The following is a 27,108-nucleotide window of genomic DNA, read 5'->3' as shown; positions in this document are numbered from 1 at the left end:
GGTCTAAGCCACCCTGTTGGAGAAGGTGATGGCACCCCACTCCAGTACTCTTGCCTGGAAAATCCCATGGACGGAGGAGCCCGTTGGGCTGCAGTCCATGGGGTCTCGAAGAGTCGGACAGGACTGAGCGACTTCACTTTCACTTTTCACTTTCATGCATTGGAAAAGGAAATGGCAACCCACTTCAGTGTTCTTGCCTGGAGAATCTCAGGGACAGGGGAGCCTGGTGGGTTGCCATCTATGGGGTCGCACAGACTCGGACACGACTGAAGTGACTTAGTAGCAGCAGCAGCAGGGAATTCACACAGTGAACTCTGGAGGGGAAAGTCGATCCAAGGCAGGGAGGGCTGTCGGGGGAGCTGAAGACCAAGACCTCAAGAGAGAGATTTCAGCATCGGGCTGTCCAGGAAGCAGCAGAAAGAACAACAAACTAAGAGCCATAGAGCTGGGTGGGGTCTGGGCCCTGCCCCCCACTTAAACAGGGGTAATAAATCATGCCTGCCTGGCCTACACCCCCAGGGATGTGGAGGTCAAGGAATGCTCTCCAGTGCCGGCTTGGCAGCACATATACCAACACTAGAAAGACACAAAGATAAGGATGATCCCTGCACAAGGATAAAATGCAAATTCATGAAGCATTTTGCATGAAGCAAAATGCAAACTTCATGAAGAAGTTTCTTTTTTTTTAAGTAAAAGAAACAGAATGCCCTCTGCAGGCTACAAAGAACTGCACAAACGTGCACAAATCACCCTCCCTCCTCAGCAGATCTTCAGCTTCTGCTGTGATTTTGCTCTCTGTTGCCAGAGTGGTAACGCCACCCTTGTAACGCCACCCTGCTCATCACTCGGAAGGACTTGGAAGCAAAATGTGCATTTTAGGAAAACTGAATTCGAGCTCCCAAACATGTTTGAGTCTGTTTGGAATATCCAAGACAACAAATAATAGGGTCAGAAACAGCAAACTCCTGCGGTGGCCAAAGGTCCTTTCACCAAGTCAGGCTTCCGAAGGTCCCAGGGTTCACTGGACAGAGAAACAGTTCCCTGACGCCTGCCAGGCAGCGACGGGGTGCACAGGCTGGCCCGGGGGGCTTCAGGGCTTCGCCACAAAGGTTTAAGTATGATCACAGCCCAGAATTTATGGTTCCTAAATGTTTGTTTTAACCAGCGCTGAGAACACATATTTGACCCAGTGTGAACTTGACCTCTGGGTCCTTCTCCCTTCTCTGGGCTGTCTGTGCCGCACGACAAGATTTTTCCAGCCAACCCTTGGGCCCCTGCTCCTTGCACTGGGGCCGGGGCCGCCCTCCCAGCAGCTGCCACAGTAAACCTCATGGCAGATCTACCGGCAAGGCAGCTGTCAATGGCCATAGCAGGCTGACGAAAAATGTGTGATCACTCCAGGCCCACTCCCACACTTAGGCAGCACAACGCTGAGCCAAGAGGCATAGGAGCCTCTCCATCACCTGGAACTCTAGCCACACTGCACATTCATGGATGGTGCTGCACACTCATGGACGATGCCCTCGATGCCCACAGCTCCAAGAATCAGGGCATGCAAGACTCTTTCTCTTCTGTATATAATTAAGGAAAATGTCTAGAGTTGGCTTTTTTTTTTCCCTCCAAAGCACTGTGGGCTGAATGCCAGTGGAAAAGCAATGGAATATCGATTTTCTGTTTCTTGCTAAGCAGAGAACAAGTCATTTGATGTGCCATGAGTTAAGTGAGTAAAAACAGACTCTGCGCGCCCTACAGCTGGCTGCATTTCTCCTCTATTCATAGACCCTGGCACATGGTAAAAGCTCAACAGATACCCATTAAATAAATGAAAGAACCATCCATGCATTTAGGCAGGGCCTGCCCTGTGCCAGGCACCAGCTTTGGATTCAGATCTGCTGTCTTTCCTGTTCCGTCCACCTCACTCTGCCAACCCGGCCTCAGTCTCATCTCGCCTTTCTTCTTTTGTGTTGTCTGTTCCCAAGTCCGGTCTCCTCTTTAAAGCTGAGCCCACTGGCAGTGTTTCTCTCTGGCCTGCACTTACACTGAGAGGGGGACAAAAAGATTGGAACAACCAATCTGGTGGGTTCAATTTAGGCAGAGGGGAAAAAAATGCAAAAATGGGGAAAGAAAAAAAAAAACCTGTTAAAACCCTTGCAATAAATGTGAAGCCCTTAGAAAGAAAAGAGGTGCAGTACCATCTTCTTTGCCCAAAATGGACACCACTCTCAGCAGCCACTCCATGCATGTGTGCAGCTCAGTCACTTCAGTCGTGTCTGACTCTTTTGTGACCCCAGGGACTGTAGCCCACCAGGCTTCTCTCTTCATGGGGATTCTCCAGGCAAGAATCCTGGAGTGGGTTGCCATGTTCTCCTCCAGGGGATCTTCCCAACCCAAGGCTCAGACCCCCATGTCTTATGTCTCCTGCATTGTCAGGCGGGTTCTTTACCTCTAGCACCACCTGGAAAGCCCTAGTCACTCCACGTTAATAACTAAAATGCCATGTCTCGCGCTGGGATTTCAACTCCTAGAGACCCATACACAAAGAGTGTTTGCAAGAGCAGCATTAATATGCGATGGGGCATCTCTACATGGAGGCTGGGTGGCGAAGCCCTCAGGGCTGCCCTTGTGGACACCCACAACCAGTCTCTGCCCGTGTGGGTCTGCGGCTGCTTGTTTCACATCTCTCTGATTGGCAATTTCAGATTCGCTAAATCTTCAGTGTGCAGAAGCATTTGTCCGTGGCCCGTTTAAATTAAGTCTCAATCAGCTAAAATCAATCCAGTCTGCCTCGAAGGGACACCTCGTTTTCTCACAAGATTAAGCAAACTGAACAACAGAAACATATCCCATCTCCTACGCAGAAACATTTTTTTGCATCAACTGGAAAACAGCCTCTACAAATTTAAATTCTTCAATTAAATCCTTTCAATTATCCTGAAAATAGAATTGACAATTAGCATCCTCGGCGTTAATGTGCACATTCAAATTGCATACACACGGTATGAGGACTCCTACCTTTTTATTTGAAGTATAGTTATTTTACAGCAGTGTGTTAATTATATGATGACTACTATCTTAACAGGAAAATTGATGTTGATGTGCCATTGCCTTTGGTATTTGTAAGTGTAACAAACCATACCCAAGTGTAACTGTTCAGTCTCAGCATAATAAGGAAGTGAGAGGGGAAAGAGACCACAGACCGATTTCTTTTGCAGCCTAAATTTCACTAGTATTTACCAAAGTAGTTGTAGTCACAAAAACCGGTATCAGAATTTTTTCCATTCAAATGATGAATGCCTTAGGGAGTATTTTCCATCTGAACAGCAAGCTTTACACCAAGAGAACTAGAGATACACAAATAATCAAATATTTAGTTCCTTTTAAAGTTCTTTTTAAAATAAATCATTCTGCGCTACAGAACAATCCAATTTACTTTATTTCTTTTTTCTCAGTAATCAAAGCCAGGCAGTATGGAAGTGACTGGCTTTTTCATCTCTTCCTTTTTTTTTAATTCATCTATATTGAAGTATAATTAATAAAAATTGTATATATTTAAGGAGTATGACGATGTTTTGATACATGCACACACTATAAAATAAACATCACAACCAAGCTAATGAACATAACCCTCACCACACAGGTGACATTTTTTGTGTGTGGTGGGAACACTGAGGAAATTACAAGTTTATAATACACTATTGTTAACTACAGTCACGCTGCTATACATTAGATCTTCAGAATTTATTCATCTTAAGGGACTAAAACTGTGCACTCCTTGACCACAGTATCTCTGTATTTCCCCCTCCCCCAACCCTAAACTACTTTAAAAATGTACTATAAAAAGGGATCCACATGTACATTCTTTGAAAAGAAGTTGACGACAATAGGAAACATACATATGGAAGGGGCTTCCCTGATGGAGCAGTGGGTAAAGAATTCGCTTGCAATCCAGGAGACACAGGAGCCATGGGTCAAGAAGATCCCCTGGAGGAGGGCATGGCAACCCACTCCTATATTCTTGCCTGGAGAATCCCGTGGACCGAGAAGCCTGGTAGGCTACTGTCCAAAGAGTCACAAAGAGTCAGATACGACTGAAACAACTTGGCACACACGCACACACGTTCATACGGAAAAAAAGAAAACTGAATAATGGATAAATGAGACAAGGTTTACTTGGCTTGATTCAATAATAAACTCTAACAATCCTTCTGGTTTAATCAAGGCTTTCAAACCTATAATTCTCTTTCACCTTCATACGAGCAACAATCCTGCAAAATATTCAACTTTTTTTTTCCTTTGGCCTCACTGCCTGTGAGATTTTAGTTTCCTGACCAGGGATCAAACCTCAGCCTCTGCAGGGAAAGCATGGCGTCTTAACCACTGGACCACCTGGGAAGTCCCAATAGTCAAGTCTTTAGCAGTCATTTCACAATAGGAAAATATAAGGGTCACAGAGGTCAAATGAATTCCCCAAGGCCACACAGCTAGTGAAGGCTTGAGGATTTAAACTCAAGTTTCCTGAATCCAAGGCCAGGGGTCTTTCCCAGTGTCACACTGTTCAGCCACGGACACAAGTTTCACTGCATCAATGGTAACCCTGGTTTTCCCATGTGAAGGCAAAAGGCTCCCTCATCTCTGGCTCTGCCAGACAAACACAAGGCCCCCACTGAAACTTACCATTGAGCAGATATAGTACTTTGGAATGAGCACTGACCTAACACAGCATCATTTTTAAAAACACAATTATTCTTGAAAGGAGTTGTGATTTAAGCTTCCAGCCTTGGGCCCTGAATTAATTTGTCAGATTGGGCAGTACTGGAAGGCTAATGTTGCACTGATTACTTAAATCCTGGTGCTGTCCAAGGGCTACCTTCTAGCAGCTGGAAGGATAACTTGAACCAAAAGTCGCAAGCATTGTAATAGGTATTATGAGACTAAACCATGGTGTAACATCCTCTGGAATGCTGCAGATGGTAACTATTCAACCCTAACTCTTCTGATTGGTCGGAGAAGGCAATGGCAACCCACTCCAGTACTCTTGCCTAGAAAATTCCATGGACGGAGGGGCCTTGTAGGCTGCAGTCCATGGGGTCACTAAGAGTCAGACACGACTGAGCGACTTCACTTTCACTTTTCACTTTCATGCATTGGAGAATAAAATGGCAACCCACTCCAGTATTCTTGCCTGGAGAATCCCAGGGACGGGGGAGCCTGGTGGGCTGCTGTCTATGGGGTTGCACAGAGTCCGACACGACTGAAGTGGCTTAGCAGCAGCAGCAGCTTCTGACTGGTAGCCTTTTGCAGCCTTATCTTTTTCTGGGTCATCAGAGGGCAACTCTGGCTAAACCTAGGCACAACTCATGCCCTTGCCCTGTCACCTGGAGAAGCAGGAAGCATAAAGTGATTCCTCAATACAAGTATACTCTCCTTCCAGAGCATCTTTGGATCACCAAATCCCCAGACAACCTAAGAATGGGGTATTACTATTATCTTTTCAGAGAGGGCACTCAGTTGAATAGCTTACCAAGGAAACTTCTTTGACAGTCTTAACATATTCTAACAGGCATCAAGGAGCACTCACCCATGACCTATAAAAGAATGCTCTCTATTTTCACTCCTTACCAGCAGTACCCCACTTTACACAGCAGCAGTGCTGTCATGGATGGGCTGTCTCCATGTAACAGGCAAACCATATCATATCAGGTTTTGAGCCGGAGTTACTGAAGGGAGGAGAGGATGTGTAATTTGACCCAAGCAATTGTAAACTCAGGAAAATACTGGTGCACTATTGTCAAGTGTAATCTAAGAAGAAGTGAAGGGTTATGAGTTAATCTAAAATGCCTACAACCCTATTTCTGATCTAGCCGTTTGAGTTCCATAATGAGGAGGCTGATTAGTGAGTTCATGTCTGCCACTACTCCTTGATCACAGCCAAACCATAACCTGTCTGGACATCGCTCTTTCCAAAACTAAAGTCACTATGCCAGAATCCTATTTCTTTCAGGGACTGAAGGCACCTTTCAACAAGCAAGTTCACCAGAATAACTGTAATAGAAAAAAAATTTTTAATTTATTCACCAGTATTTTGAAATCCAAACCATATACAAGACAAATTGCTTAATTTGATTTATGACACTGAATACTAGTAAGCAACTAAAATTTTGGACGATTCTAATCCATATGTTTATGGTTCAAGCTCTGTGCAGAGAACACCTAAGAATGCTTAACTTTTTCTGAATGGAAATAAGATTTCTTTATTTCCAATTAGCACCAGACAGAATCAACTTGTCAAGAGGATTCTCGAACTATATTGAAACTTCCACAATGCAGAGGGGAAATAGTTTCTGATGTTCTCAAATCTATATGCATCATTAATACATTTCAAAACACTGCTAAGCATGTGTATTAGTTTGAGAAGCCCTGCAGGAAAACCCACCTGTCAGTTCTGATAAACAGTAGAGTGGTTACCTCCTGGGAACCGACCTCGAGGATGGCAGATTCTGATTGCCATTGTCAGAAAGCTTTAACACTACTGATTCCAGAGCAGGGCCTCCTACTTACCATTCCCTTCCTGCCATCAACGTAAAGAATGTTTTTCATTGGTCGATATCCACGTTTAAGTTAATTGTACCGGTTCTGCCATACTGCACACCTCCAATGAGAATTTTCTTCCTAGCCCCCCATGGGTGTAACAGAGGTTGAATGCAGGGGAATCTTGGATGCAAGGCACAGTTGTATCCAATGAACTGGTATTGATACTGTCATTACTTTGGCCCAGCCCTTCCTAGGTGGTGACGAGGCTGCAGGTAACTGGGTGGACTGCACTGCAGGTATCAACTTCCTCAGGGCAGCATTAGCCTCTTCAGATGCCCTCTATGTGATCCCCACCCCCATGTGGACTGACCCACGTGGCTTACTGTGCAGGGTAGCTAGGAATATGTACACTTACGTTTGGTGCACCTCTGGGAGCCAGGGGCCTTACTCCAGCCATGACAGCACTGCCCACCACAGACATTGACCCTGAAACAAAGCAAGACCCCTGAGTCCAGCAGTAGCAACACTCTTGCAGAGAACCCAAGCCTCCATCCGACTCCTGCAAGCCCAGCCTCCTGCTTCCACCTTCCTCTAGCTTCCAGAGAGTCCTAACAGGTACCCAGGAAGCCCAACCCAAAGCTGCCCAGGTAGAAGGGGAAGGACAGGAGATCAGAGCGGGATGGGAGAATCAAATCCTGCACAGCCTGGAACTAGACGGGAGAACAAGGTCCAAACTAACGGTTTTCTTACAAAAGTAAAGTAAAGCCAATTGTATTTTGTATATTATCTGTGACCACATTTTAAATTGAATCTGAGTTTCAGAGAGAGGCGTCCAAAGAGAGGTGAGATCACAAGGCCTGGAACCACCCTTGAAGGAAAAAAAAAAAAAAGCAAAACAAGTTTCCCTCCACACCCTCAACCTATGATTAATGGGGAGGGGGGCAGGGAGGATGTTTAGGAAAGCCCAATAACAGAAACCATTGAACTGAAATTCTTGTCAATGCTAAGACATCCCCGTCCCGGGAAAGCAGACCCCACAGGTGCAGGGAAGCCAAGCCCACAATTACTAGGATGCTGAAAATTCTAGGTTACAGAACAGAGGCTGGATCTTTACAGGCAGCCCTCCTCCAAACTTTTTTTTTTTTTCCCCACTAGCTCACACGCACAAAAAAAATTAAACTAAGTTGCAAAGGGAAGTTTAATTGATGATGGGGGATTAAGCTGTAGTGACTTCATGTTTACGCCCATCTTCTAGGAGTAGTTTGGTTCGCGCACAGTAGGTTACGCCCCAGGCAGAAATGCCTTTTGTGTTTACCCGCAGCTCAGTAACAATGTGATCGGACTTTTTATGCTCCGAGTTCCCCTGCTTCCCCGCACTCCGCTCTTCCCGCCGCACTCCCGGGAAGGAAGGCAGAGGCGGGCGGGGAGGAGACAGCAGACTCACGGCGGACGATACCCCCGGTCACCGCGGGGCTCCGAGGGGCCGGACCCCGCGTGTCCCCGCGCGGGCAGCGCGCGCGAGCAAGGAGGGAGGGGGCGTGTGGGCTTACCCCTGCAGCTGCTGCTTCTGGTGAACCTGCAGCCTCGAGCCCCCGCCGCTCTGGGTCTCCTGCGGCACCTTGGAGCGCATCGCTTGCCTGCCCTGTTTGGCGAACGGGGCGGCCGCCGGGTGACCGCCGGGCTTGGGGTGGAGCGGCCCGCCGGGGCCCCCGGGACGCGCCAGCTCCGGCGGTGGCGGTGGCGGCCGGAGCCCCTGTAGGGCCGCGCCGCCGGGCGGGCTGGTGCGCCGAGTCCGCTCCGAGGGGGCCCCGGCGCCGGCCGAGCTGCGGCTGTACCTGGCGTTGAGCGCGACGTTGAAGGTCCGCGGGCGCGGGGGCCCGCCCAGGGGCAAGGCGCCCGCCGCCAGGCCGGGGCCCGGGCGCACCACGTACGTGATCCTCCGCACCCGGCCGTGCGCCGATGAGGCCAGCAGCCCTGCCCACAGCAGGAGCCCCCACCTGAGCCAGGCCCCGGCCATCGCGGGCCCCAGCCGGCGCCCCTGGCCCCCGCCCCCGGCCGTGCCGCTTGCTCGGTGCGGCCGCTCACGCGCGCTCAGGATCCCCCGGAGGACGGCCGGGAGCCCGGGAAAGGCGGGGAGGAGGAAAACTCGGTTGCAAGAGAGGAAGTTCCGCGGGCGGCTGAGCAGCCCCAGACCCCAGCCGAAAGCGGCGGGGAGGAGGGGGCGGGGTGGGGGTGGGGAGCGCGGGGTCGGGAGGGGAGGGGCGCGGGCCGCGCAAGGTGAGGGTCGGCTCGCCCAGCCGCGGGCTCAGGGGGTGCCCGCCCGGGACCCGGCGAGAGTGGGCGAGGGCGGTGTGAGCGCGCGGGACGCTCAGCGGCAGCCCCGGCTGCAAAGTCTTTAAAAAGTTTCTCTCGCCGTGGAACCGAGTGTCAGATCTGAACAGCCAATCTGGCAGACGTGACGTCAGGCAGTAAATCCTAATTGGGGAAAGCGTGAGATGAGCCCGAAAACGCGCCGCCACCCTCCACATCCACAGAGATTGTGCCTGTGGGTCGGCAAAGGCAGAGGATCCCGTCTCCCGTGGAAAGGACAAAGGACACGGCAAAGTCACTGGCTGGTCCTTTCCTTCTAGAAGCCCCAAAAAACTCACTTCATACTGTCTGCACAACATCTCCAGTCATTTTCTGACGTGGTTTGCTCGGGTACTTGCTGCGGGTATTGGATTAAAATACCAGATCGGGCCCCCGAAAGGACTGCTCGGGGTGCGCTGAATGTCCATTGCAAAGTGCTTAGATGGTTCCTTAGGTTTGTAAACTCCGCGGGTCTGTAGCTTCTGGTACCCTACTCCTCGCTTGGCATATACCAGGGTGGGCACCAGGGGGCGCCTGTATAGACGGGGAAAACTGCAACAGGAATCAATCCGGGAAGCAGCTCTACCCTTGGTGAAAAGGCCTTTATGATGGGAGCACACGGCTTAGAATCCATAATAATGCCAAGCCGTTATTAGTATCTTTTTAAAGTCAGATCAATGGAATGGGGAGGGAGGTGGGAGGGGGGTTCAGGATGAGGAACACATGTACACCCATGGCTGATTCATGTCAATGTATGGCAAAAACCACTACAATATTGTAAAGCAATTAGCTTCCAATTAAAATAAATAAATTTTTTTAAAAGAAATAATATCAAAAAAAAAAAAAAAGATGAGTTCCCTGGGGCCCTATTGAAAAAGAAAGGATCACTCACTGGAGATAAACCAAAATCACGTTAAGAGAGATGCAGAATGTCCCAGGGGACAGAGGATCTGGGGTCAGGGTGCTTTTGGGGGAAAACCATGAAATAATAACATATTTACTTCTAGCATTTGAATTTAAAACAGTTTCTCCAGCACAATTCATGCTTTAATTACATGAATGCAATAGAAAATCTCATTGGCTCGTGGACAGTTGGTAGCAGGTGACAATGGTTTAAAAAGAATAAAGGGAAAAGAAAGTTGAAACTTAATCCCTTAATCTATTTTTTCTGTAGACTGGGGAAAGACCTCCGATATTTGATTTGGCAGGAGAGAGCTTCAGTCCATCTGCCTGAGCCCCAGTTTCATGTGAGAACACCCTCTGAGAGCCACAGTCACAGAATCAACAGCATCTGGCTGGAGGGAGAGACCTCAGTTCAGTCCTAACACTGCTGCTAAGTAGCCAAAAGACCACAGGCAGCTCACCTCTCCTCTCCGCACCTCAGCTTGCTCCTCTACAACACAGAGAAGTTGGATTCAAACTTCCTTCCAGCCCTAAGAGTCTGTGGCTCTAAGAACATCCGGGGTCCCTGTGGACAAGATGAGTGAGGTCACTCGAGGTCAGTCTCTGAGTCAGGCCAAAGGGAACCAGCTGAGAAGATTGAGGAAGGAGGATGGGTGAAGAAACTGTCTCCAGCCTGGGATCCTGGAGAAAGGACATGGCACAGGCTAATAAATATCTCCCAAGTGCTACTCTGGAGGCAAGCAGAGAGGCTGACCCTTTGCAGACACAACATATCAGAAGCACAGCCTTTCTATTCTGGAAAAGCTTCCTATCCTATTCAAGAGAAAAAATGTAAATAAAACCTTTTTAAAAAGATAAAGAACTCAGTGAAGCAACAGTTTGAAACAATCACAGAACCCTCACAAGGCAGGATTTGCTTTGTGAGAGGCCAATACAACAGTGGGTTTCCCTGGTGGCTCAGATGGTAAAGAATCTGCCTACAATGCAGGAGACCCAGGTTTGATTCCTGGGTCAGGAAGATCCCCTGGAGAAAGAAATGGCAACCCACTCCAGTATTCTTGCCTAGAGAATCCCATGGACAGAGGAGCCTGGCAGGCTACAGTCCACGGGGTCGCAAGAGTCAGACACGACTTAGCAACTAAATCACCACCAGGGTCACAGTACAACCCATAATTTGTTGTCATCTCACGGAGAATCTGCAACATGTACGGAAAACGTTTTCTACCTGCAATTCAAACCAGTTTATAGAGATTTTATAATCTCTATAATCTCTCAGGTAGGCAGCAGTTGAAATGGATGAGGGAGGGGATGTCTAGAGCACCAGCTCCATTCTGAAGAGTCTAGACTACAAAGAATGCATGTCAGACAGGTGAAAGCTCAGGAAATAGTGATGGGCAGCATCACCAAAGGACCAGACTTTAGTCTGTGGTGGTGGGTGAGCTGTTCTTGTGACTCACTCCAGGACCCAGATGGACAGCACACATCAAAGCCCATTTTGGTCAATGAGAGGCAGCTGCCTGCAGAGGGCAGAGCTTGGACATGGAACCGGAGGGCTGGGCTCGAGCGGCCTGGCTGTTTCACTTTCCACAGGAACTTGAGCAAGCCATTTCACCTACGAGCCTGTTTCCAGAGGGCCTGGGGGTCCACCCAAGGTCCTCACATTTGACGAGAACAAGGGCGTTAACCATGCTCTGTGATTCTGCAGAAAAATGTTTAAAAAGCAATCTTCCTTTCTCTTGATCCACAGAGGTGAGTATTTCACCCCAATCTTCAGTCTGATTACAACCTGCCTTATGACATATTTGGATACATCACAATTAGATCTTCTCTGAAACATAAGCACAGGAAGAATCTCTAATGTAAATGTTAATCTCATCCATAAATGATCCATATACATTTGTATACATGTGTGTTTACTTATATACAACCATTAATGTGGTAATATGGTGGCGCAATGATAAAGAATCTGCCTGCCAATACAGGATACACAAGAGATGTGGATTCGATCCGAGTCAGGAAGATCCCCTGGAGAAGGAAATGGTAACTCACTCTAGTATTCTTGCCTAGGCAATCCCATGGACAGAGGAGCCTAGTGGGCTACAGTCCATGGGGTCGCATAGAGTTGACCACCACTGAGCATACATGCATGCGTACACAGAAGCAAGCAATCTAGTCGAGAAACTCTAGCAAAGTCTCAGTTTTTCCACATCAGTCTCTTGCTATCTACATAACTAGCAAGATAACCCTTGAAAAATGTGTTGTGCAGCCTATGTACTATCGTATGAGATGGTCACTCATCTAAAACACTGGACTCACTGTTACTCTGAAAGTGAAAGCCCAGTTTCTGTCAGGCTGGGGGACCAGCCTTTGCCAAGTCTAGACCCTGTTTAATGCCAAGCCCCCTAGGTTTTAAGGTTCATTTATATTGGCAGTACACAACTTCCTGGTTGAAAAAACAAGTCTTTAAAGATCTCATAAAACTTCTTGGACTTCAGATGGTTTTTACAAAACAATACTCAGATGAGCTAAGTGTAAATGAATCAGAAAAGAGGATTATGTTTCGCATAAAAACTCATGGGTTTGAGGATTAGGGGAAGAAAAGAAGGCTGGCAAATGCCAAACTTTTAAAGCACTTTGAAACCATTAGTCAAATTCAAAAATGCAGCCAGTTTCCCTCATCCTTACGTTTTATGAGTTTTGTAATTGAAATCTTTTCCTATATTTAAGGTCAGCTACAAATCAACTGAACGGCTGCCTATGATCAGAACTTCTTCCACTCATGTTTTCCTCCAGCCAAGGATTTCATGGAACCTCTCTTAGTTCTCTTCTAATTTCATCAAGAAATTCTTAGAAAGAGAAGGGAGAAGGGAAAGAGATAAACAAGAATTCGGTGAATTGTAGGTAAAAGAAAGAGAAAAGGAGAGTGAAAGCAAGAGAGAGAGATTGAGGAATGGAAAAGAAAGGGAAAACAAGAGAGGAAGTGTGAAGACAAAAAGAGGGGATGCAGTGGAAGGAGGGAAAAGAAGAGGTGGGTGGAAGGAAGAGAAGAAGAGGGCAGATTGGGCAAAATGAAGGAGAAATCAATGAATGAGAAGTGGGGGAAAACAGGCAGGAGGAGGGGGAAAGGAAAAAGGAACTATCGGGTGAGAAGCATTATACCCAGCATCTGTGAGCTAATCTTCTTAGGTTGCTCACAGGATCCTGCCATTTCTGAACCTCAGCCGGTTCTGACCTGAACATCAGCTTGTCCAGGTTTGGGCAAGATTTAAGCCTGTGCCCTTAGAAGGTGCTAGAATGGAGGCTGGCTGGCTGCCACACACCACATGCAAAGCGGGAGGCACAGGAAGTCTCGTGTTCTCTCACACAAGCCGGAGGCCAAAGACCACAGCTGCAGCTGCAGATACCTGCAAGGAGATGCTTCATTTACTCTCATGGTCCTCTCCCTCGTTCTTCCAACCATTGCATCAAAAAAAAAGCAGAGGTGAAGGAGATTAGAAATGTGGGACTTCCTCCACGTTTAACTCAGCATCCATGAAAAATCACACAGCTTTTCCGATGAGGAATTAAAGCAGAGACTCATCCACTGAACGTATCCATGTTTCTCCCGAGATGTGACAGCAAGTTGGAGACGGGGCCCATTTGCAGAGAAGAATGAGGTGCTCCTGGGACTAAGCAACAAGTGGAACCAAAGTTTACCCCAGGCTTTCCCTCCCTTTAATGCTTCAGGTTTGAAATCTAAGCATCCTTAGTTGTCAACAAACATTTAGGGCCCTAAACCTTACAGCCCTCAGATAGCCTACATAACAATTACAGCAAAATCAAAACAAACTTCCATTTCAGGTGGAGAAGTTTAAATAAAGCCTGGTTGGACTGCAACCCAAAGTTGCCCCTAGGCCAGCGAGTGTCTTTGTGCTGACCCTGAGTGCTCAGCCATAGCAAGATACACCCCATTCACGTGGAGTCTAATGAGGTATAATTACGTGTAAGGTGAGTATTGAATAAAGGACTGTGGGAAATGAGACCCATAAAAGGAAAAGGGTAAAGGGTATCGGTTACCACTCTACAAATTTTGAAGAGCCAATCCACAAAAGGAAAATTCACCAAAAGTAAATTTTGGGTACACTAAATTTCCCTTTCTGATTGGTTTGGTCCTTTCTTACTTACCTTGAGTATAATCAAGGGTAAGTATCACACAGTGGTGGCTGCCAAAGGCAATGAAATGCCTGTCTACAGGGAACCAAAATCTGTTCGTTAATTTACTCTCATCGAGGTTTTTCATACCCATTTATTCAAATTTTTGGACATTAAATATGAAACCATGTAATAATCAAGTAGTTATCAATACAATTTTATTTACACTTTTCATTCACTTCCAAACTTCACTGGGTCAATCAGCTGGACAACATTCAAGAGGGCACATAGGAAATGTGTTCTTACTCTCAAAGAGTTTGCGTCTTGGAAAATAATTGGATGCACACTGAACTGACATGCACCTCACCTCTATGAAACACTTGCCTTTTGATCACAACATAGCCCCCAAGAAATTACATTTCACTTCGATATCTCAATTATATCTCTTTGGCCTTCCATTAGTCCATGAAAGTTTACTTAAATTCCCTGCTTAAATCTAACTTCAAAGATGCCCAGACACCTGCAAGGTTGGTTTAGTGCCAGGTAGGCGAGCAGAGTAACACTCTCTGCCCTCAAATACAGCTTTGTTAGAAATCATGACCCAATTTTAAGAGGAACCTCCTGTTTTGTGTCAATTTCTATGCTTCCCAGGTTGTAGAGCTGCTGTAATTTCTTCTTTATGTAAATTTCAGAACACTAGTCGTTCTCTTGTCTATATTAGGATTTTCACCCAATGGCGTAAGTGCATGATGATGCTTGAGTTAAATGTGTGTGTGTATGTTCTAAGTTGCTTAAGTTTGTCCCACTCTTTGCAACCCTACGTACTGCAGCCTGCCAGGCTCCTCTGTCCATGGGATTCTCCAGGCAAGAATACTGGAGTGAGTTGCCATGCCCTTCTCCAGGGGATCTGCCTGATCCAGGGATCAAATCTGTGTCTCTTACGTCTCCTGCATTGGCAGATGGGTTCTTTACCACTAGTACTACCTGGGAAGCCCTGCCTGAGTTTAATACTTGATCCTAATTATTTTTCTTCCAAAATATTCTCTCTGCCACCCAACAAATTGATTAAAATATCATACAGTGAATAAAGCAGCCTAGACAAAAAGAAGAAAACAAGGGAAGTTATTGTACCATTTCTACAGATCAATTCTTAGCCAGCCTGTCTGGTCTTCTAAGACCCAGGACCCTTTAAAGATTGCCTCCTTCTCCTTTTTTTAACCTCATCTTGGGTTACTCCCCCAAATGAACCTCTGGTCCAACTACGTTTATCTACCCATTTTTCTTCTTTCTCTTTGAAAGAAAAAAAAAGGCAGCTAGCCACTAGTCTGCAAAGAAAGGATATCCACATTCCTGCCTCTAACCACCCCTCACATCATTTTCCTGACAGCCTGTCATCTCTTCAGCTCATCCTCCTCCTCCTTCAAAATAGAATTCAAGATCCTTTAGTTCCATGAAGGTCATTGAACCATCCTAAAGCGCCAAGGGGTCACAAAGACTCGGACATGACTTAGCGACTAAACAACAACAGAACTTTAGTTTACCCTCACTTCCTCTTAGAGCATTTATCATCCGTCTCAGGCATTAAGCACAGAACACATGCTTTGCGGGAGACATAGAGCACCTTTTGAAGCCAAAGCCTTTTTTTCTTCTTGGTCTTATTAAGATAAACCAGAACTAAGGCAAATCCTGGTTAATAACAGTTGAGGTTTGGTTACAATGACCAGTGACAAAGTGACTTTTCTTTAGCTCATTAAAGGCAGGGTTCTGCTGAGCAATGGGGTTTGCCCAAATTTTCCCCCAAATCTAAATTAAGTTGAATCAAGCCATGGTAGGGAAAAAAAGTTTTATACCTCTGAATTGATGGCTTGAAACGTTCTGTAGAAAGAATTTTGTCTTATTTCTGTTTGAAAACTGTTACATTCCCAGTAATACCATTAAAACAGTCAAGGCTTTTATAACCTCTCTGTTTTGTTGCTCTCTCAACTTACTCTGTTATGGGAGGCCAGGACATACTCTGAGAAGGCAGCTAGTAAAAACCTACATAATATGGATGAACGGAGCAACATAACAGAAGTGACTCACACCACCAAGGAAACCAGCTGTGCAAGGAGAGGCCTGGCTTTCTGTACAGTGTGGGGAGACCAGTAAAACCAGCCCAGTGTCTGTGATTCCTCCAGGTTTCCCGGTTTTAAAGCCCAAGCTACTGCTGAGAGGGATCAGGTTACATCTGCCAGCTGCCCCAGAACTTTCCACTTAACCCATTTCAATCCACAACCTGCTTGTTACACTTACATTTCACTTAGAAAAGCACCTTCTGGCTTTATATTTTCCCCCATGGTTTCTTCCCAACACACAAGTAGCCAGCCGGCCCCTATGAAGCTTTTCTTCCCCACCCCCATGAAGCTACCTGCACCAACGCTTACTTCCGTGCCTCCATCATCCCTGGAAGCCTGTGCTGAGGGTACACACCTGGTGTGCCGTGTTCCCAGCACCTAACACAGTGTGCACATCATAGCAAATGTTCACTTAAGTGAAGGCACAGTGTTTGTTGAGTGACTGACTACACTTAAATGCTGTGAGCAGTCCCCAGTAAGAAATCTCCAACTATCTTTTTTTTTCTTTTTTCTTTTTTTTTAAATTTTATTTTATTTTAAAACTTTACGTAATTGTATTAGTTCTGCCAAATATCAAAATGAATCTGCCACAGGTATACATGTGTTCCCCATCCTGAACCCTCCTCCCTCCCCATACCATCCCTCTGGGTCGTCCCAGTGCACTAGCCCCAAGCATCCAGTATCGTGCATCGAACCTGGACTGGCATCTCGTTTCATACATGACATTTTACATGTTTCAATGCCATTCTTCCAAATCTTCCCACCCTCTCCCTCTCCCACAGAGTCCATAAGACTGTTCTATACATCAGTGTCTCTTTTGCTGTCTCGTACACAGGGTTATTGTTACCATCTTTCTAAATTCCATATATATGCATTAGTATACTGTATTGGTGTTTTTCCTTCTGGCTTACTTCACTCTGTATAATAGGCTCCAGTTTCATCCACCTCATTAGAACTGATTCAAATGTTTTCTTTTTAACGGCTGAGTAATACTCCATTGTGTATATGTACCATAGCTTTCTTATCCATTCATCTGCTGATGGACATCTAGGTTGCTTCCATGTCCTGGCTATTATAAACAGTGCTGCGATGAACATTGGGGTCATCCTAAGAAAAAACCTTGCTCAAGATCTCTTAAGTTGTCAAGGGTCTGGAGATTGATTCACTGACTCATTTATTCATTCAGTAACCATTTTTGAGAGCCAATTGTGTGTGTGTGTGTGTGTGTGTGTGTGTGTGTGTGTGTGTGTGTTTTGGTCATGCCATGCAATTGCAGGGTCTTAGTTCCCTGACCATGGATCAAACTCTGATCCTCGGCAGTGAAAGCACAAAGCCCTAACCACTGAACAACCAGGGAATTCCCCCAGTTGTTTTCTAATTAACTAATAATGGAGAATGAATTTTAGACATTTTTGCTAAGGGATCTAATATGTCTGAATATATGCAAGGATTCTCTCTGAAAACTGGGTACATTTTCTTCAGAAGGGAAGGGATAAGCAGATAGATGGAATCTTTTCCTACAGTCCTCTTGCAGCTGATTGCTAGAAAATCACTGGCAGAAAACCTATGAGCACTTAGAACAGCATCTGTAGGATGTAAGTACATAATCCTGGATATTTGCTTGCCAAGAAGGAATAGAATGTATGGTCAAAAACACAGACTTTGGAGTCAAACAACCTGGACTCAGTTCTTTTTTTTTTTTTTAATTGGTGTATAGTTACTTTACAATGTTGTGTTATTTTCTGCTGTACAGCAAAGTGAATCAGCTATATGTATATACATAAATCCCCTCTTTTTTGCATTTCCTTCCTATTTAGACCACCGCAGAGCACCACGTAGAGGTCCTTTTGCTATAGGTGTATAGTAGGTTAGCCTACTCTAAGTTTTCATTAGATATCTATTGTATATGCAGTATGTGTGTGTGTGTATATATATATATGTGTGTGTGTGTGTATATATATATATGTGTGTGTGTGTGTGTATATATATATATACATATATATATATATATATGTTCTGCTTCTAAATGTGGAGTAAGCCTATGTTCTTGATGAATCTAGGAAGCAGCCACTGGGAATTAAGGAACTAGCCTGCTGAATCCCCCTTGAACAATCACTTTTATGAGGGGATGTATTTGAGCTACTCAGTGCCACCTTGGGAACTGCTTCTCAGCTGGAGGCAGTTGGAAATAGATAATCTCAGCCTTCAATGTGTGAAGGCTGCTTTTCTTTCTTTCTTTAATCACTGTATGGTTCAGCATAAGAGTAATTTCTTAGTGATCATGAAGTGTTTCCTCAGTCTCTACATACTTACTGCCCTAATTCTTCCAGTTGTCATTTCTGGAAAAATGGAGCTTCCTCCAGGAGTTACAAAGATGTAAAAAAGTAATGAGTCTCTTGTGTTTTTCCCTCAGTAGAGAAAGCTCCTAGTGTGTGTGTACTCAGTCATGTCTGAATCTTCTGTGACCCCATGGACTGTAGCCTGCCAGGCTCCTCTGTCCCTGGAATTTTTCAGGCAAGAACACTGGGGTGGGTTGCTGTTCCTCCTCCAGGGAATGTTCCCAACCCAGGGATCGAACCCATGTCTCCTGCTGGGCAGGTGGATTCTTTACCACTGAGCCACTTGGGAAGCCTGCAGAGATAGGAGAGGAGACCTCAATTTTATAAAGGGAGATGGTGGAAGGAAGGGAAGGGAAGAGAGCTGTTCATATTCATTCTCTGAGCACCCACAAAGGTCCATAAATGGCCCAGGAGGGTTCTGCGCCTGCTATCACTCAAGGGGGACATGCCACAGACACTTGCTTCTGTAACCAAAAAATGACATTCTGTCATTTAATAAACCATCCGCCGCTCTAAGCTTCTATTTTCTTATCTATGAAAGTGGGAATTTTCTTATCTATGAAAGTGAGTATTTTCTTATCTATGAAGTAGGAATAATACACACAAGGTTTAGCAAGCTTTTTTGAAAAGGGATGGATAGTAAATACTTTCAACTTTGTATACCATGCAGTCTCTGTCTCTCTAAAACTACTGCAAACGGTGACTGCAACCACAAAATTAAAAGAGACTTGCTCCTTGAAAGAAAGCTATGACAAATCTAGACAGAGTATTAAAAAGCAGAGACATCACTTTGCTGATAAAGGTCCGTCTAGTCAAAGCTATGGTTTTGCCAGTAGTCATGTATGGATGTGAGAGATGGACTATAAAGAAGGCTGAGCGCCGAAGAATTGATGCTTTTGAACTGTGGTGCTGGAGAAGACTCTTGAGAGTCTCATGGACTGCAAGGAGATCAAACAGTCAATCCTAAAGGAAATCATCCCTGAATATTCATTAGAAGGACTGATGCTGAAGCTGAAGCTCCAATACTTTGGTCACTTGATGTGAAGAGCCGACTCACTGGAAAAGACCCTGATGCTGGGAAAGATTGAGGGCAGGAGGAGAAGAGGATGACAGAGGATGAGACAGTCAGATGGCATCATCAACTCAGTGAACATGAGTTTGAGCAGACGCCAGGAGATAGCGAAGGACAGAGAAGCCTGGTGTACTGCGGTCCATGGGATCTCAAAGAGTCAGACACAACTTAGCAACTGAACAATAACAACTGTCTCTGTTCCAACTACTCATTTTTGCCATTCTAGCATGAGAGCAGCCTGGACAGTTCAGAAAGGAATGGGCATGAGCAGATGTGGTCCACAGGCCAAAGTTTGCCATCATCTGGTCCAATCCCCTGGTCTAGTATAGGGTGTAAGGAGGATTTCATGAGCTAATCCAAGCAACATATTTTTGTACAGCATGCAGCAGATCAACACTCTATAATAAAGATTAACTATTACCATTGCTCAGATTTTAGACCCTCCTGTGTGTGTGTGCTACCTCTGCTTACCTTATTGAGTAAGGTAATCCTTGGTGCTCCCTGGAGGATATTTCTAGACCTTGCCATCTTGGGTGTAACCCTGTGGAAAGAAGGAGAAGGAAGGAGGACTGGGCAGAGGGAGAAGTCCAGCTGCCCAACAACAGGCTGAGCCGAACCTACAGGGATCTCTGAAGCTAAAATGGCCATTAGTGTTGTCCCACGTGGATCAGAGTGGGTGGGCCTTGGTACCCTCACCTGGAGCAGTCACTGGATGTGGGCTGCCCTGGGAAGGGAGGCTGCTCTGTAGCACAGGCACTCCTGGAGGAGCTGACAGCTCACAGCATGCCCAGCAACTGGGGCAGTGGAGGGGAGGGAAGGGAAGATGTGACCAATTCTGACCTTGAATTATGCATAGGAATTGCAAACCAAGCACTGAATTGTTGTTGCAAGAGCGTTCAGAGCTCCTTCCGCCTTTGGTGACCAGCAATCTCAAAATGGTGTTTGCTCCATCAGCCTGGGTCCCAGAGGGACCACAGTGAAGAGCGTTTCCTATCAATTGTACTGGAACCCAATGTGAGCGAGACTTAAATCTGAGTTCTTTAACCTCTGGGATTTTAAGGTTGTTTGTTGCCAAAGTATTGTTGTTCAGTCGCTAAGTCATTCCGACTCTTTGTGACCCCACGAACTGCAGTATTGTTAGCTTTCTATTAGGAGTCCTCAGCTGCTGCGCTGGATGTATCTGAAGGTTTGGAAGTAAAGATACACCTGATAATCTTATAAAATCAGGGGACTTGTTTGAAACCACCATCAGCATTGCCAGCATCATCATTTTAATATCAGCATTTACATGAATTTTCTAATTTAATGCTCATAACAATCTATGTATAATATAAGTATTGTTACCCTCATTTTAGAGATTAGGAAACTTACGCTTTAGTTTGCACAAGGTCAGGGGTCTGCAAACTATAACCTGTAGACCAAATCCAGCTCACTGTCTGTTTTTGTAAATAAAGTTTTATTGGAATACACCCATGCCCATTCATTATATAGTATGTAGTTATGGCTGCATTCATGATATTGTGGCAAGAGCTGAGTAGTTGCATCTGGCCTGCAAAGCTGAAAATACTTACCATCTGGCCTTTTTCAGAGTTTGCCCACTCTCCCTGTCTCCCTCTACTCTACACAATACCTGGTTCCAAACCCAGGTTGTCTGACTCTAGAGACACTGCTCATAATTCAGATTTAAGTAAATACTAGGTAGGTTTGGAGCCTGTGGGGGCATTATAAAACTTTCCCATTTCCATTATTCTAACATTGTTTAATTTAAGCTTTTATGACATTTATTTCCAGCATTGACAGACTCCATATCATGAAAATCTCTCTCTGGAAAACACTTAGAAAGTTCTGGATAAAAAATGAATAGCTGACTTGGCAAGAAATTAAGGTAAACCTTCAGGGTTTGTAACTGAAATAGAAGCCAAAATCCAGAATGGGCATGGTAAATGCTCACCCATTTAGGCAGTGGGCCCCTAATGGCATGTGCCAGTATGGACGGGGACAGGACAAGTGTGTCAGTAGGGAGACTTTGGAATGAGGTCCCCAGAGGCCCAGATTTTCAGTGAAAGAGTAGACTAAAAAATATTTGCCCTGCAAAGGGAGAGAGGAAAAGAAATTGTGTCCTGGCTTTGATTTGGGTTGGAAGAAAAAAGGAAAGTCCCTATGTACCAAACCAGAAGTAACAACTATAACCCAGGCCTCAAGCCTGAGTTCAAATTCACTCTATTTGCCCATTCTGAAACTAATTTAAAATTGTCCTAGATTATTAGCTTCCCAAGCACTTAGCAAAGTTGACACAAATAAAGTGAATATTCTCTCAAGTCCCCTAAAACTCTCCCAGATAAGGCCACAACAAAAAGGAGCTCACAATGAAAAATCACAAAACCACTCACAGAGCAAGACATCATGGGACAGAGTCAGCAGAAGCGTCAAGCAGCAGAACCAGACACATAAGGTCTTGAGGGGTCAGAGCATCCTATGTAGCAGGGCTTGGCAAACTTTTTCTATTAAGGCCCAGGTGGTGTATATCCTAGGCTTTGCAAGCTATGTAGTCTCTATCAAAAAGATTCAACTTTACCATTCTAGAGTGAAAGCAGATAAGCAATATGTATAGGCTTAGCTGTGCTTCAATAAACCTTTATTTACAAAAATGAGGAGGATGTCAGATTTTGCTCTAGTTTTTAAAGTATGCTTCCAATATTTAAAGAATTTAATGTATGAGCAAGGAATAAAACACTATCATTAATATCCAGGCAGATTCTTAATTTCTGGAAGTAAAAGGTTTAGTTGAAATCTTAGGATTCAACATATGAGCTACCGAGCAGATTAGAACAATTGAAAAACATCATTAGCAACTTGAAATTTGGATATGACAAAACTACCAAGAATTTTGTACAGAGAGACAGAGGAGGAAAATACAAAAGAGAGGTTAATAGGCATGAAATCTGACTGAGAAGTTCTAGCATTCATCTAGTCAGTGTTCCAGAAGGAATGAGAAGAAAGAATACTCAAGAATTTTCATGGATCCTAATATTTATGATCTATAAAATATTACCAAAAAAACCATTGTTTTGAAATTGCAGAATATTCAAGACTAATTGAGTAGTTTTAAAAGACCCCTTGCCTCCCAGAAAGACACTTTATCTACTTTATATCTAATTTCTCATGAACAATTAGCAGATACCAAAATACTGTAAGACAATGTCTTCAAAGTGCTAAAAAAAAAAAATTGTCAATCTATAATTGCATATCCAACAAACTTTAAAGAATGATGATGAAATAGAGACATTTTTATACAAACAAAAGCTAAGATAGTTTATTATCAACAGACCCTCTTAAGATTTAAAACAGAGAAAACAGAAAGGAACTTCTTAAAAGTATATATACTTTAGGAAGAAGGAAAAGGACCACAGAAGGGAGATTTGAGATTTAAGGTTGGTAACCAGGTGAAAGTGGTAATCATATGGATAAATCTAAATAAGCATCAACATTAATAACATCTAATTTGTGAAGTTAAAAAAATGGGGGGGGCACATAAATAGAGATAATATTCTGTCTCTTATAATAGTAGATACAAAAAGTAGTAGGCATATAGGCATTCATGAATGCATGTAGTGTGCATGCTGTATTCTCTTCTATGTATGATACATTTTGCAAAGCATTTTTTAACACTATCTTTGATTTTTTTAATATAAATTTATTTTTTAATTGGAGGCTAATTACTTTACAATATTGTATTGGTTTTGCCATACATCCATATGAATCCGCCATGAGTGCACACGTGTTCCCTATCCTGAACACACCTCCCACCTCCCTCCCCATACCATCCCTCTGGGTCATCCCAGTGCACCAGCCCCAAGCATCCTGCATCATGCATCAAACCTGGACTGGCAATTCGTTTCACATATGATATTATACATGTTTCAATGCCATTCTCCCAAATCATCCCACCCTCGCCCTCTCTCACAGAGTCCAAAAGACTGTTCTATACATCTGTGTCTCTTTTGCTGTCTCGCATACAGGGTTATTGTTACCATCTTTCTAAATTCCATATATATGCGTTAGTATATTGTATTGGTGTTTTTCTTTCTGGCTTACTTCACTCTGTATAATAGGCTCCAGTTTCATCCACCTCATTAGAACTGATTCAAATGTATTCTTTTTAATGGCTGAGTAATACTCCATTGTGTATATGTACCACAGCTTTCTTATCCATTCATCTGCTGATGGGCATCTAGGTTGCTTCCATGTCCTGGCTATTATAAACAGTGCTGCGATGAACATTGGGGTACACGTGTCTCTTTCAATTCTGGTTTCCTCCGTGTATATGCCCAGAAGTGGGATTGCTGGGTCATATGGCAGTTCTATTTCCAGTTTTTTAAGGAATCTCCACACTGTTCTCCATAGTGGCTGTACTAGTTTGCATTCCCATCAACAGTGTAAGAGGGTTCCCTTTTCTCCACACCCTCTCCAGCATTTATTGCTTGTAGGCTTTTGGATAGCAGCCATTCTGACTGGTGTGAAATGGTCTCTCATTGTGGTTTTGATTTGCATTTCTTTGATAATGAGTGATGTTGAGCATCTTTTCATGTGTTTGTTAGCCAACTATATGTCTTCTTTGCAGAAATGTCTGTTTAGTTCTTTGGCCCATTTTTTGATTGGGTCATTTATTTTTCTGGAATTGAGCGGTAGGAGTTGCTTGTATATTTTTGAGATTAGTTGTTTGTCAGTTGCTTCATTTGCTATTATTTTCTCCCATTCTGAAGGCTGTCTTTTCACCTTGCTTATAGTTTCCTTTGTTGTGCAGAAGCTTTTAAGTTTAATTAGGTCCCATTTGTTTATTTTTGCTTTTATTTCCAATATTCTTGGAGGTGGGTCATAGAGGATCCTGCTGTGATTTATGTCGGAGAGTGTTTTGCCTATGTTCTCCTCTAGGAGTTTTATAGTTTCTGGTCTTACGTTTAGATCTTTAATCCATTTTGAGTTTATTTTTGTGTATGGTGTTAGAAAGTGTTCTAGTTTCATTCTTTTACAAGTGGTTGACCAGTTTCCCCAGCACCACTTGTTAAAGAAATTGTCTTTTCTCCATTGTATATTCATGCCTCCTTTGTCAAAGATAAGGTGTCCATAGGTGTGTGGGTTTATCTCTGGGCTTTCTATTTTGCTCCATTGATCTATATTTCTGTCTTTGTGCCAGTACCATATTGTCTTTATGACTGTGGCTTTGTAGTAGAGCCTGAAGTCAGGCAGGTTGATTCTTTCAGTTCCATTCTTCTTTCTCAAGGTTGCGTTGGCTATCCGAGGTTTTTTCTATTTCCAAACAAATTGTGAAATTATTTGTTCTAGCTCTGTGAAAATACCATTGGTAGCTTGATAGGGATTGCATTGAATCTATAGACTGCTTTGGGTAGTATACTCATTTTCACTATATTGATTCTTCCGATCCATGAACATGGTATATTTCTCCATCTATTAGTGTCCTCTTTGATTTCTTTCACCAGTGTTTTATAGTTTTCTATATATAGGTCTTTTGTTTTTTTAGGTAGATATATTCCTAAGTATTTTATTCTTTTCGTTGCAATGGTGAATGGAATTGTTTCCTTAATTTCTCTATTTTCTCATTATTAGTGTATAGTAATGCAAGGGATTTCTGTGTGTTGATTTTATATCCTGCCACTTTACTATATTCATTGATTAGTTCTAGTAATTTTCTGGTGGAGTCTTTAGGGTTTTCTATGTAGAGGATCATGTCATCTGCAAATAGTGAGAGTTTTACTTCTTCTTTTCCAATTTGGATTCCTTTTTTTTTTTTTTTTTTCCTGCTCTGATTGCTGTGGCCAAAACTTCCAAAACTATGTTGAATAGTAGTGGTGAAAGTGGGCACCCTTTTCTTGTTCCTGACTTTAGGAGAAATGCTTTCAATTTTTCACCATTGATTATAATGTTTGCTGTGGGTTTGTCATATATAGCTTTTATTATGTTGAGGTATGTTCCTTCTATTCCTGCTTTCTGGAGAGTTTTTATCATAAATGGATGTTGAATTTTATCAAAAATTTTCTCTGCATCTATTGAGATAATCATATGGCTGTTATTTTTCAATTTGTTAATGTGGCATATTACATTGATTGATTTATGGATATTGAAGAATCCTTGCATCCCTGGGATAAAGCCCACTTGGTCATGATGTATGATCTTTTTAATATGGTGTTGGATTCTGATTGCTAGAATTTTGTTAAGGATTTTTGCATCTATGTTCATCAGTGATATTGGCCTGTAGTTTTCTTTTTTTGTGACATCTTTGTCAGGTTTTGGTATTAGGGTGATGGCCTTGTAGAATGAGTTTGGAAGTTTACCCTCCTCTGCAATTTTCTGGAAGAGTTTGAGTAGGATAGGTGTTAGCTCTTCTCTAAATTTTTGGTAGAATTCAGCTGTGAAGCCATCTGGATCTGGGCTTTTGTTTGCTGGAAGATTTCTGATTACAGTTTCAATTTCCGTGCTTGTGATGGGTCTGTTATGATTTTCTATTTCTTCCTGGTTCAGTTTTGGAAAGTTGTACTTTTCTAAGAATTTGTCCATTTCTTCCAAGTTGTCCATATTATTGGCATATAATTGCTGATAGTAGTCTCTTATGATCCTTTGTATTTCTGTGCTGTCTGTTGTGATCTCTCCATTTTCATTTCTAATTTTATAGATTTGTATTTTCTCCCTTTGTTTCTTAAAGAGTCTGGCTAATGGTTTGTCAATTTTATTTATCCCCTCAAAGAACCAGCTTTTGGCTTTGTTCATTTTTGCTATGGTTTCTTTTGTTTCTTTTGCATTTATTTCTGCCCTAATTTTTAAGATTTCCTTCCTTCTACTAACCCTGGGCTTCTTCATTTCTTCCTTTTCTAGTTGTTTTAGGTGTAGAGTTAGGTTATTTATTTGACTTTTTTCTTGTTTCTTGAGGTATGCCTGCCTGTATTGCTATGAACCTTCCCCTTAGCACTGCTTTTACAGTGTCCCACAGGTTTGGGGTTGTTGTGTTTTCATTTTCATTCGTTTCTATGCACATTTTGATTTCTTCTGTGATTTGTTGGTTATTCAGCAGCATGTTGTTCAGCCTCCATATGTTGGAATTTTTAATAGTTTTTCTCCTGTAATTGAGATCTAATCTTACTGCATTGTGATCAGAAAAGATGCTTGGAATGATTTCTATTTTTTTGAATTTACCAAGGCTAGATTTATGGCCCAGGATGTGATCTATCCTGGAGAAGGTTCCATGTGCACTTGAGAAAAAGGTGAAATTCATTGTTTTGGGGTGAAATGTCCTATAGATCAGAGAAGGCAATGACACCCCACTCCAGTACTCTTGCCTGGAAAATCCCATGGACAGAGGAGCCTGGTAGGCTGTGGTCCATGGGGTCACTAAGAGTCAGACATGACTGAATGACTTCACTTTCACATGGCAACCCATTCCAGTGTTCTTGCCTAGAGGATCCCAGGGATGGGGGAGCCTGTTGGGCTGCCGTCTCTGGGGTCACACAGAGTCAGACACGACTGAAGCGACTTAGCAGTAGCAGTAGCAGTCCTATAGATATCAATTAGGTCTAACTGGTCCATTGTATCATTTAAAGTTTGTGTTTCCTTGTTAATTTTCTGTTTAGTTGATCTATCCATAGGTGTGAGTGGGGTA

The 27,108-nt window shown here is 43.7% G+C and overlaps 1 protein-coding gene across 5 annotated transcripts in view; it reads right to left on the bottom strand.

Annotated features, from left to right (window-relative positions):
- LTBP1 (latent transforming growth factor beta binding protein 1) overlaps positions 1–8,644 on the bottom strand; it is a 456,565-nt gene extending 447,921 nt beyond the window's left edge. For all 5 annotated transcript variants that reach the window (XM_027554980.1, XM_027554982.1, XM_027554981.1 and 2 more), the window contains exons 1-2: positions 8,082–8,644; positions 6,947–7,017 (exon numbers count right to left, since the gene is read on the bottom strand). In XM_027554980.1, coding sequence (XP_027410781.1) covers positions 6,947–7,017; positions 8,082–8,548 — 538 coding nt within the window. In that variant the 5' untranslated portion in view covers positions 8,549–8,644. The remainder of the gene's footprint in view (positions 1–6,946; positions 7,018–8,081) is intronic.
- Positions 8,645–27,108: the final 18,464 nt, after the last annotated feature.

Source organism: Bos indicus x Bos taurus, chromosome 11, assembly GCF_003369695.1.
Source record: "Bos indicus x Bos taurus breed Angus x Brahman F1 hybrid chromosome 11, Bos_hybrid_MaternalHap_v2.0, whole genome shotgun sequence".
NCBI lineage: Eukaryota > Metazoa > Chordata > Mammalia > Artiodactyla > Bovidae > Bos > Bos indicus x Bos taurus.
This window is presented reverse-complemented; position numbering and strand designations above follow the sequence as displayed.